The following is an 11,283-nucleotide window of genomic DNA, read 5'->3' as shown; positions in this document are numbered from 1 at the left end:
TGACTGTAATAAACCCTCCCTCATGTTGACTATAATAAACCCTCCCTCATGTTGACTGTAATAAACCCTCCCTCATGTTTACTATAATAAACCCTCATGTTGACTGTAATAAACCCTCCCTCATGTTGACTGTAATAAACCCTCATGTTGACTGTAATAAACCCTCCCTCATGCTGACTATAATAAACCCTCCTTCATGTTGACTGTAATAAACCCTCCCTCATGTTGACTATAATAAACCCTCCCTCATGTTGACTGTAATAAACCCTCCCTCATGTTGACTATAATAAACCCTCCCTCATGTTGACTGTAATAAACCCTCCCTCATGTTGACTGTAATAAACCCTCCCTCATGCTGACTATAATAAACCCTCCTTCATGTTGACTATAATAAACCCTCCTTCATGTTGACTGTAATAAACCCTCCCTCATGTTGACTATAATAAACCCTCCCTCATGTTGACTGTAATAAACCCTCCTTCATGTTGACTGTAATAAACCCTCCCTCATGCTGACTATAATAAACCCTCCCTCATGTTGACTATAATAAACCCTCCCTCATGTTGACTTTAATAAACCCTCCCTCATGCTGACTATAATAAACCCTCCTTCATAGAGTGTTGCAATATGGGTCAGCGTTGAGTGCCTCTGATCACAGTGTTGCATTATGGGTCAGCGTTGAGTGCCTCTGATCACAGTGTTGCAATATGGGTCAGCGTTGAGTGCCTCTGATCACAGTGTTGCATTATGGGTCAGCGTTGAGTGCCTCTGATCACAGTGTTGCATTATGGGTCAGCGTTGAGTGCCTCTGATCACAGTGTTGCCGTGGCCATCTAAATCACCACCATGGAGGTGTGATGAGGGAGCAGAATGAGCACCAGAAGTGTGTCCCAAATGGCACCCTACGTAGTGCACGATGTTGGCACCCTATACCCTACGTCGTTGGCGCCCTATACCCTACGTAGTGCACGTCGTTGGCGCCCTATACCCTACGTAGTGCAAAACGTTAGCACCCTATACCCTACGACGTTGGGGCCCTATACCCTACGTTTTGCACGACGTTGGCGCCCTATACCCTACGTAGTGCACGACGTTCGACCAGAGCAATGGCAACAAGTTACCTATATAGAGTACTAGACCCTGTTATGTTCCCCAGCAAGGAAACAGAAATAGTGTCACTCATACAGAAATGGGAACTAACAAAGAGTCCAGGACAACAACCCAAAATTAAACAGGTGGGGTATTTAGAAGCGGTTTGGAAAAACACCTTGATGGAGGTGTGCACTGTGAGTTGCCAAGCAACAACACCCGGGGAGCTAAGACACCTACCATGAGCACCCGCTACATTTACCCAAGAAGAGGACATTTCAAATGCCTTGTTTTGAGTTTTTTTTTCGGGAACTGACGATTGTGATTGGCGATGGTTTGTTGTAATTACGCTTATGTTTTTGAGCAGTAATAAAATATTTTAAATCATCTATAGGGTTTAGTGTGTTAGACGCCTCGCCTCTCAAAGCCTTGGAAAATAGTAGAACTGTCTATTAAAATACTAACACTGGAAACATGGTGTGAATCTACTACATCAATTATATTTGTCTGTTGATATAGAGGTACTTACAGTGTTTAAAGAGCCCTAAACAAAATGCAGTCAGTATGTCGTAATATTTTAACAATTTGCATTTTAATTGATACGGAAAACAAGCTCCACTGATTGTGTTAAATATAAAAGGCCATTGTTTGTAATGTACACAGAGGAATAACGTGAGATTATGCAGCAGTCTGCTGACGCTGTGACAAGCTGCTATACTGTGTTCCTGTTTGATAAACATGAAGGTTTTGTCTGTCAACACACTATTTCAGGAGAATGAAATAGCCTAATTAAATGGCTCTGCTCGGGAGGGGTGGGCAGAAAGATGTGTGTGTGTGTGTGTGTGTGTGTGTGTGTGTGTGTGTGTGTGTGTGTGTGTGTGTGTGTGTGTGTGTGTGTGTGTGTGTGTGTGTGTGTGTGTGTGTGTGTGTGTGTGTGTGTGTGTGTGTGCAGATGGTATTACAGAAGTTCCCTCCCTCCTCCCTCTCTCCCTCTTTGCCTATTGACATGATAATGGGTACAAATTGATGAAGACATTTCACTCACTCTTTGACAAGTGTGTGTGTGTGTGTGTGTGTGTGTGTGTGTGTGTGTGTGTGTGTGTGTGTGTGTGTGTGTGTGTGTGTGTGTGTGTGTGTGTGTGTGTGTGTGTGTGTGTGTGTGTGTGTGTGTGTGTGTGTGTGTGTGTGGCGCCACAGAGAAACTCCGGACAACCAGCTTCACAGCTTAATGACTATAATGAAGTCCTGATCCACCAATTAGCTCCAATCACAGCACACCTCTTGGGTCATTCCACCAATTCAGTGCCTCATTTTAATATTCTGTCATAAAGAACATATATTCAACTTCATAAAAAAACGAGTTTTCCATCTTCATAGGTTAAATACAAAAATGACTATAGTAAGTGCCTATTAAATAATACATTGAATATAATCTGTTGTTGTTGTTGTGAGTTAAATAGAATAACAATAGTGTTTGCAGTGCTGTTCAGAACCAACATAGCATGTGACTCTAAAAGCATGACAACACTGGGCGGATGTACGACAAAATAGCTTAGTGGACTTATTAAATGGGCTGCTTTCACATACGCAGCCAAATTCTGATGTCTTTTGACCAATCAGATCAGCTCATGTGAAAAGATTCGATGTGATTGGTCAAAAGAACAATTAGTGTAAAAAAAGAAAAGATTAGAATTGGGATGCCTGTGTAAACGCAGACTTAGCATCAAGTCCTTTTTGCTACTCTTGTTGAACGTAATGCAAATTACGATGAACAGAAAATGAATAACTACTTGTAGCCACTTATTTGTGAATGTCTTCGGGCCACTACTGAGCCGAGTAGTGGCCTACTTTGGATTACATTGTCATTCTTCACTAGTCATGACTGTTGATGATGATACGTGCTCGTGAGTGTTGAGACATTGTTTTGGAGTATCCCAAATGGCACCCTATATAGCGTACTACTTTTGACCAGAGTCCTATGGGCACAATATAGGGAATAGGACACAGTAAACATCCCACATAACCCCAACCCTCCTCTCCAGTCCCACTCTCCTCATAACCCCACCCCTCCTCTCCAGTCCCACTCTCCTCATAACCCCACCCCTCCTCTCCAGTCCCACTCTCCTCATAACCCCACCCCAACCCTCCTCTCCAGCCCCACTCTCCTCATAACCCCACCCCAAACCTCCTCTCCAGCCCCACTCTCCTCATAACCCCACCCCAACCCTCCTCTCCAGCCCCACTCTCCTCATAACCCCAACCCTCCTCTCCAGCCCCACTCTCCTCATAACCCCAACCCTCCTCTCCAGCCCCACTCTCCTCATAACCCCGCCCCAACCCTCCTCTCCAGTCCCACTCTCCTCATAACCCCGCCCCAACCCTCCTCTCCAGTCCCACTCTCCTCATAACCCCAACTCTCCTCATAACCCCACCCCCCCTCATAACCCCAACTCTCCTCATAACCCCAACTCTCCTCATAACCCCACCCCTCCTCTCCAGCCCCACTCTCCTCATAACTCCTCATAACTCTCCTCATAACCCCACCCCAACCCTCCTCTCCAGCCCCACTCTCCTCATAACCCCAACCCTCCTCTCCAGCCCCACTCTCCTCATAACCCCAACCCTCCTCTCCAGCCCCACTCTCCTCATAACCCCACCCCAACCCTCCTCTCCAGCCCCACTCTCCTCATAACCCCAACCCTCCTCTCCAGCCCCACTCTCCTCATAACCCCACCCCAACCCTCCTCTCCAGCCCCACTCTTCTCATAACCCCACCCCAACCCTCCTCTCCAGCCCCACTCTCCTCATAACCCCACCCCAACCCTCCTCTCCAGCCCCACTCTCCTCATAACCCCACCCCAACCCTCCTCTCCAGCCCCACCCCCCTCATAACCCCAACCCTCCTCTCCAGCCCCACTCTCCTCATAACCCCACCCCAACCCTCCTCTCCAGCCCCACTCTCCTCATAACCCCACCCCAACCCTCCTCTCCAGCCCCACTCTCCTCATAACCCCAACCCTCCTCTCCAGCCCCACTCTCCTCATAACCCCAACCCTCCTCTCCAGCCCCACTCTCCTCATAACCCCACCCCAACCCTCCTCTCCAGCCCCACTCTCCTCATAACCCCACCCCAACCCTCCTCTCCAGCCCCACTCTCCTCATAACCCCACCCCAACCCTCCTCTCCAGCCCAGGTCCACGGTCCTCTAGTTCATCTTCTGAGTAAGAACCATGAGAACTATAGCGGAGATCCGTAGCGGTGTGCCTCAGGAAATGTGTGGGGCGAGACACTAAACCCACTCCAGCTGCTAGTGTACTAGCACTTAACACATTCTCCTCATCTTCCTCTTCTGCTTCCAGATCCTTCTCATCTTCCTCTTCTGCTTCCAGATCCTCCTCATCCTCTAGGGTACCAGAGTTCCGGGTATCTCCAGACCCAGTCTTGGTGCTGTTCTTCCCCCTGTTTGGGCAGTCGTATTCCCCCTGGACATGGGCTGCCTGCTCCTTGACCTTGCGGCTCCGCTTCCACTTCATACGTCGGTTCTGGAACCAGATCTTCACCTGAACGGAACCCGGAAACACAAGGTCAGAAAAGAACACAACAGTCACACGAGGATAAGCATGTCAGTCAAACAACCTGCAGCTCATTTAAGTGAGTCTGAATGTGTAGGACCTCTATGTGACTGAAGATGGGATCTGAACTATGTATCTAAATCTTGAAGCAATATTTATTTATCTATGGTCCCTGACACAAAGTAATAAAAAATGGCAAACAATTACACAAAAGGATTGAAAATCAGTTCAGAGATGATCATCATGCTCACCTGTGTCTCTGTGAGCATGAGAGAGGTGGCCACCTCAAAGCGTTTAGGTCTGGACAGGTATTTATTGAGTTTGAACTGGTTCTCCAGGTGTAGTAGTTGTTGGCTGGTGAAGGCTGTTCTGGGCCTACGACATTTCCCCATCAGATTAGCCTGAGAAGAGGCTGGAGGAGTGGAGACCATGAGAGAGAGGTTATTATCACATGTTATTATTACTAATAATAAGAATAACAATACGTTTTATTCTGAATACTATGTTGACATAATTCCTTTTACATGTTATCAAATTGTTCTTTATATCAATACAATTCAATGAATCAAATGTATTTAATAAAGCCTTTTTCTTTTTACATCAGCGGTTGTCACAGAGCATTTTACATGTACTGGCCTAAAACCCAGCCTACATTTCTTTATTTATATGTGTACTTATGTCTATTTTTTGTTGTTGTTTATTTAAAAAAAAAACATTATCATGGTCATGTGAAGTTCATTTAGCTGTTCTTTAAGGGAGGAGGATGGGACTAAGATAGAAATACTGTCAACTTTAAAAGCTGTCCTGGTGATACGTTTTATTGGACTTTAGTTTGCAGGTGATGTGAGGACGGCGAGATATTGCTTTAGCAGGGCTATAAAACACATTATATTAATGAAAATGCAATAAATTATCCCGGGATTATATTGACGGAAGTGGACCCTATTTCCCCCAGGTGTTCCTTCATTGTTAAATGTCTCGCATGGCTATGGCCTATTCATTAAAATGTTATTTATTCAATTATAGTTTATTTTCGACTGCTTAATTTTGTAAATTATTTGAAAACGAAGTTCATAATTTGGAATAATTCCAAATAGCAAGATCTAAGACCCGGAGCGAATATTTTATTTAACATTATAACACAATGTAGTAAATGCACACATTGTTCAATGAAATTATAAAAGTACAAATAATTTAATTAAAAGGGGCAATTAATTAAAATGAAAAGCTATACCAAAATAATGCAGCAACAATACATACATTTGGCTTAAGCGTTAGACAACATTCTGTCATAATACATTATTTACAACTACTTTCTTATCACACAATAAACTTCTAATATGAACAGTGACAGAGTTACTTATTTTAAATATATTCAAATAAATATAAAATGGGACCCCTCCAGGCTACTTACTACCATAGTCCCCTAGTTTTGGAAGCATCATTCCGGCTCTAATCCAGTGTTCTAGAGGGAACCCAGCCATAGCTGCCGCCTGTAGGTGCTCTGGGTACTGCTGGGCATGCTGCACCAAATCGGGGTAGGTAAAGGCAGGGTGCTGCCCCCCCAGGGCCGCGATGCGGTACATGTGGGTGGGATACATTCCATGGATGGCCCCCTGAGACAGCTGGGTGAGTCCCGGCTGGGAGAAGTTCAATAGACCCGGTTTGTGGATCATTCCGGTCTGAATGTGGATACCGTTGTGGGTCCTCTGCGGGGACGGTATTTCCGACGGGTGGTAAGAGACACGGCTGTCCTCAAAACACAGTCCCGGGGAGTTGTCCCGGTGCGCCAACAGCGCGTCGATTCCAAAGTTTTTAGATTTCGCCATTGTAGACCTTTCCTGAAACTTTTCTCCAACTCAAATTGTGCAAGTTGAATAATTGTTCTGGGTTATGTTTTTGTCGGATTAGTTGATCTAGACAAAATGAAAGAACATCTTGTCCAGAGTTTTAAAACTGCTGTTACACAGAATGTTTCAGTTTTTTCTCAATAAATTATAATAAAACGTTACGCTATCTTGACAATATCCTTCTTTGTTTTAGCCTAATTTCTCCGGCGTTGTTTCCAGTGTCTCCTCCCTCTACTCCTGTCCTGTCCTGTCCTGTGCTAATACGTCTTCACCTGCAACTGACAAATGTTCTCACAGGGCTCTGCTGTTGAAGCTCTCCAACCCAGACTCTGATTGGCTAATCTCAGCGAACACCCCGGGTCAGACAGCTTCATAATGAGTTCATTTACGGTCCCGTTCACACTGCTAGTGCGCTCGAGCTCGCCACACTGTACTTCTTGGGCGCTTGTAGAATGGTTAGTGCTATCCGAGACCTTGGGACGTCCATACCCTAACCCTAACCCCTACCCTAACCTGTACTTTAACAATAAACATTATCTAACTTTAACCCTTACTATAACCGTTTAATAAAATGTAACTTCAGTAGGGTGACATTAGATTTGGGACGTCCCACGGATCCCGTTTAGACTTCCCCCAAGTGGAATTCACAAAGCGCGGAGAAAATAGTGTAGAAAAAGAAACTTAATGGTCGGCAGGGTGGTGTGGCTCAAAATAACTTTACGTCTATACATGTGTAGCCTAAACAAATAATAATATAGCCCGACAAAAAGGCATGTATCATAACCGCACAGTTATTTTTTTTATATATATTTTTTTATCACACAAAGCACCTGACACTATAAATAACCAAATGGTTGAGAAATGTATTCGTTTTGGAAATGTAGCTGACAACTTTGAGTAAATGTATCGTTGTTTGAATAGGCCAACACTATATTATATGGGTTACTCTACAAATACACATTTGGATGGAAGATTATTTTCGAATTGGTCAACTATTCTAGGAAGCAGCCTGAATTGGAATTATAACGAGCGCAAACCGTGAGAGAAAGGCGCTATGGTTTCGATTCTGAACCAGCATGGTGTATTTCTGCATTAATACTGTCCATGGATATTTGATCAATTCTCCTCAATTAAATAAAAGATCACTGATTTCCCCCATCAAAAAATATTTATTCTCAAAGAAAGAAGTAATAACCAATTGACCTAATATAAATGCACTATATACGGAGAATATACATTAACCTGAACTATTTTCTACATCAAATGTTTAAATGTTGTTTGGTGCGTAAGGCACAGTATGGTTTAGGATTTTTATTCATGACCATTCACACGCCTTTGAAAAATGAAAGTGAAAATGACCTCATAGGCCATTTGTTCAAAGCCAATATAAATGTTGTCATATCTGTAAACCATATCTGTAAACCTTTAGGTCATATAATTATTATCAAGAAAGTGGTCATTTTGCATTATATCTATTTATTATAGACTACTACAAAACTACGAACTACGAATATTTGGTATCAGTTTCACCAACTGACATTGAGACACAATTCTCCCACACTCAATCACACAGTAACTCACAAATAGGCTAAGCACACACACACACACACACACACACAGTTACGCTCGTTAGATGAATCCACTCTACCTCATCACTCCCCTCAACTATCTCACAATACTCCTCGCTCAGTCTATCCCAATTCTCCTCTTCACTCTCAAACTCGCCCCTCGGCCAACCCGTGTGCCCCCCCCAAAAAAATTGGGGGGCTGCCTCTCGGGCTTCCGTCGTGGTCGTGAACTTCGGAGTCGCCGTTGGTCCTCCTTCGCTGCCTCCACCTGCTTCCATGGCAGGGTCTTGTCCCCTGCCATAACCTCCTCCCATGTCCATGATGTCCTCCACTCACTTTTCTCCCGGGCCCAGGATCCCTGCTCCTCCTGGCCACGCTGCTTGGTTCTTTGGTGGTGGGATCTTCTGTTACGCTCGTTAGATGAATTAGACCAAGGTGCAGCGTGGTAGGCGAACATCTTACTTTTATTTAAAATGAACACCTAAAAACGAACGTAAAGTTCTGCAGGCTATACAGCAACTAACAAAATCAAGATCCCACAAACTAAGGTGAAAAACAGGCTGCCTAAGTATGATCCCCAATCAGAGACAACGATTGGGAACCATACCCGGCCAACATAGAAATAGAACACATAGATTGCCCACCCTAGTCACACCCTGACCTAACCAAAATAGAGAATAAAAAGGATCTCTAAGGTCAGGGCGTGACACACACACAAACCTGTTGCCCCTTTCCCACATTGTGTTAGGTTTGCGTCATCGTCCAAACATACATAAAAGCCTATGAAGCTTATCAATTTATTCCTGTTCAATAAACTTTATTTGTGTTTGAGTTGACAGAACACAGGGTGCTTATCACCGATTACAGGTATAATGATAAGCATTATCACCTGGTGAAGCTGTCTAATATCCCAGAAGGAAATGTCGGATTGTCCAGGAGCTTTTTCCCCACTAATCACTACTCCTAATCACAGACCATCTCAGCAGATTATGTTTAGGCCTAGTCATTTGTTCACAGCTGATGTGCAGAATATCAACGGACTGGAGAATGCATGGCGCTAAAGTCAAACAGATTAACATTCAACACACCAAAGACATCGTCTCGATTCACTCTGTATCCGCTGAAGTGTTACATGCTGACCAAACCGCATGCGTTGTGTACGCTAGCGTTGCAAAAAAATACATTTACACATACGTGTTATTCAATCACTTCATCTGAACTGCTTCGCGTGTGTCATCGAGACCGTCTGCGTAGCCAGGCTGTAACGATTCTCGTTGGTGGAAGGAGAGGAGGACCAAAATGCAGCGTGGTAAGTGTTCGTCATATTTTAATTGCAAACTGAACACTACACAAAATAACAACGAAGAGAAAACGAAACAGTTCTGCAAGGTGAACAGACACTTCATAGAAAATAAACACCGACAACCAAAATGGGGAAAACAGGCTACCTAAGTATGATTCTCAATCAGAGACAACGATCGACAGCTGCCTCTGATTGAGAACCATACCAGGCCAAACACACAGAAATACAACACAAGGACAACATAGAACACCAGACATAGAATGCCCACCCAAACTCACGCCCTGACCAACCAAAACAGAGACATAAAAAGGATCTCTAAGGTGAGGACGTGACAGTACCCCCCCCCCCCCCAAAGGTGCGGACTCCGGCCGCAAAACCTGAACCTATAGGGGAGGGTCTGGGTGGGCATTTCACCACGGTGGCGGCTCTGGTGCGGGACGTGGACCCCGCTCCACCTTAGTCTTGGCCCACTTTGGTGGCGCCTCTGGAGCGGGGACCCTTACCGCCGACCCCAGACCGTGGACCCTCGCAGCGGGCCCCAGACAGGAGGGCGACTCTGGCTGCTCCGGACAGGAGGGCGACTCTGGCTGCCCCGGACGGGAGGGCGACTCTGGCTGCTCCGGACAGGAGGGAGACTCTGGCTGCTCCGGACAGGAGGGCGTCGCTGGAGGCTCCTGACTAGAGGGCGTCGCTGGAGGCTCCGGACTAGAGGGCGTAAAAGCCTAGAGAATAAAAGCCTCTCTATGGCCAGGGTGTGACAGTACCGCTCCCCAAAGGTGCGGACTCCGGCCGCAAAACCTGACTCTAAAGGGGAGGGTCCGGGTGGGCTTCCTTTACGGCGGCGGGGACATAGCCCCCCCTCCGCCTCTGGCTCCCCCCACTTTGGTGGCGCCTCTGGTGCGGGGACCCTCGCCACCGACCCCGGACTGGGTACCCTCGTTGCGGGCCCCGGACTGGGCACCCTCGTTGCGGGCCCCAGACTGGGCCCCCTAGTTGCGGGCCCCGGACTGGGCACCCTCGCTGGAGGCTCCGGACTAGAGGCCGTCGCTGGAGACTCCGGACTGGAGAACGTCGCTGGAGGCTCCGTACTGGAGGCTGTCGCTGGAGGCTCCGGACTGGAGAACGTCGCTGGAGGCTCCGGACTAGAGGCCTTCGTTCCATGACTCCTCACTGGAGGCTTCGTGCCATGGATCATCACTGGAGGCTTCGTGCCATGGATCATCACTGGAGGCTTCTTGCCATGGATCATCACTGGAGGCTTCTTGCCATGGATCATCACTGGAGGCTTCTTGCCATGGATCATCACTGGAGGCTTCGTGCCATGGATCACCACTGGAGGCTTCGTGCCATGGATCACCACTGGAGGCTTCGTGCCATGGATCATCACTGGAGGCTTCTTGCCATGGATCATCACTGGAGGCTTCGTGCCATGGATTATCACTGGAGGCTTCGTGCCATGGATCATCACTGGAGGCTTCGTGCCATGGATCATCACTGGAGGCTTCGTGCCATGGATCATCACTGGAGGGAGGAGACGTATGGGCAGTCTGGTACGTTGAGCTGCCACAGGGCTCACCAGGCTGGGGAGACATACGGGAGGATTAGTTCTACAGGCACAGGACTCACCAGGCTGGGGAGACATACATGAGGCCCTGTCCTAGGCAGAGCCACCGGATACACTGGGCCGTGGAGGCGCACTGGAGGTCTTGAGCGTAGAGCCTGCACAACCCGTCCTGGCTGGATGGTTATTTTCGCCCTGCAGATGCGAGGCGCAGGCACAGGACGCACTGGGCTGTGCAGACGCACCGGAGACACAGTGTGCAGAGCCGGCGCAGGATATCCCGGGCCGTAGAGACGTACTGGCGGCCAGATGCGCTGAGCCGGCATCCTCCGACTTGGCT

General features: G+C 46.9%; 1 protein-coding gene across 1 annotated transcript; it reads right to left on the bottom strand.

The window, feature by feature from the left end:
- Nucleotides 1-4,241: 4,241 nt before the first annotated feature.
- LOC120063700 (motor neuron and pancreas homeobox protein 1-like) lies at nt 4,242-6,919 on the bottom strand. The gene is made up of 3 exons (XM_039013995.1): nt 6,076-6,919; nt 4,913-5,073; nt 4,242-4,649 (listed from the first exon to the last, which is right to left on the bottom strand). The coding sequence occupies exons 1-3, from the start codon at nt 6,488-6,490 to the stop codon at nt 4,248-4,250; spliced, it is 978 nt and encodes a 325-aa protein (XP_038869923.1). The 5' UTR covers nt 6,491-6,919; the 3' UTR covers nt 4,242-4,247.
- Nucleotides 6,920-11,283: the final 4,364 nt, after the last annotated feature.

The sequence above is a fragment of the Salvelinus namaycush genome, chromosome 19, assembly GCF_016432855.1.
Source record: "Salvelinus namaycush isolate Seneca chromosome 19, SaNama_1.0, whole genome shotgun sequence".
Lineage (NCBI taxonomy): Eukaryota > Metazoa > Chordata > Actinopteri > Salmoniformes > Salmonidae > Salvelinus > Salvelinus namaycush.
This window is presented reverse-complemented; position numbering and strand designations above follow the sequence as displayed.

What these genes read in the sequence shown, in the direction of transcription:
- LOC120063700 (XM_039013995.1), bottom strand. Translation starts at nt 6,490, where the DNA reads ATGGCGAAATCTAAAAACTTTGGAATCGACGCGCTGTTGGCGCACCGG. An exon ending in AAAACTAGGGGACTATGGTA is followed by an intron (nt 5,074 to 6,075) that starts GTAAGTAGCCTG and finishes CCACTCCTCCAG; the next exon opens with CCTCTTCTCAGGCTAATCTG. An exon ending in TCATGCTCACAGAGACACAG is followed by an intron (nt 4,650 to 4,912) that starts GTGAGCATGATG and finishes GGTTCCGTTCAG; the next exon opens with GTGAAGATCTGGTTCCAGAA.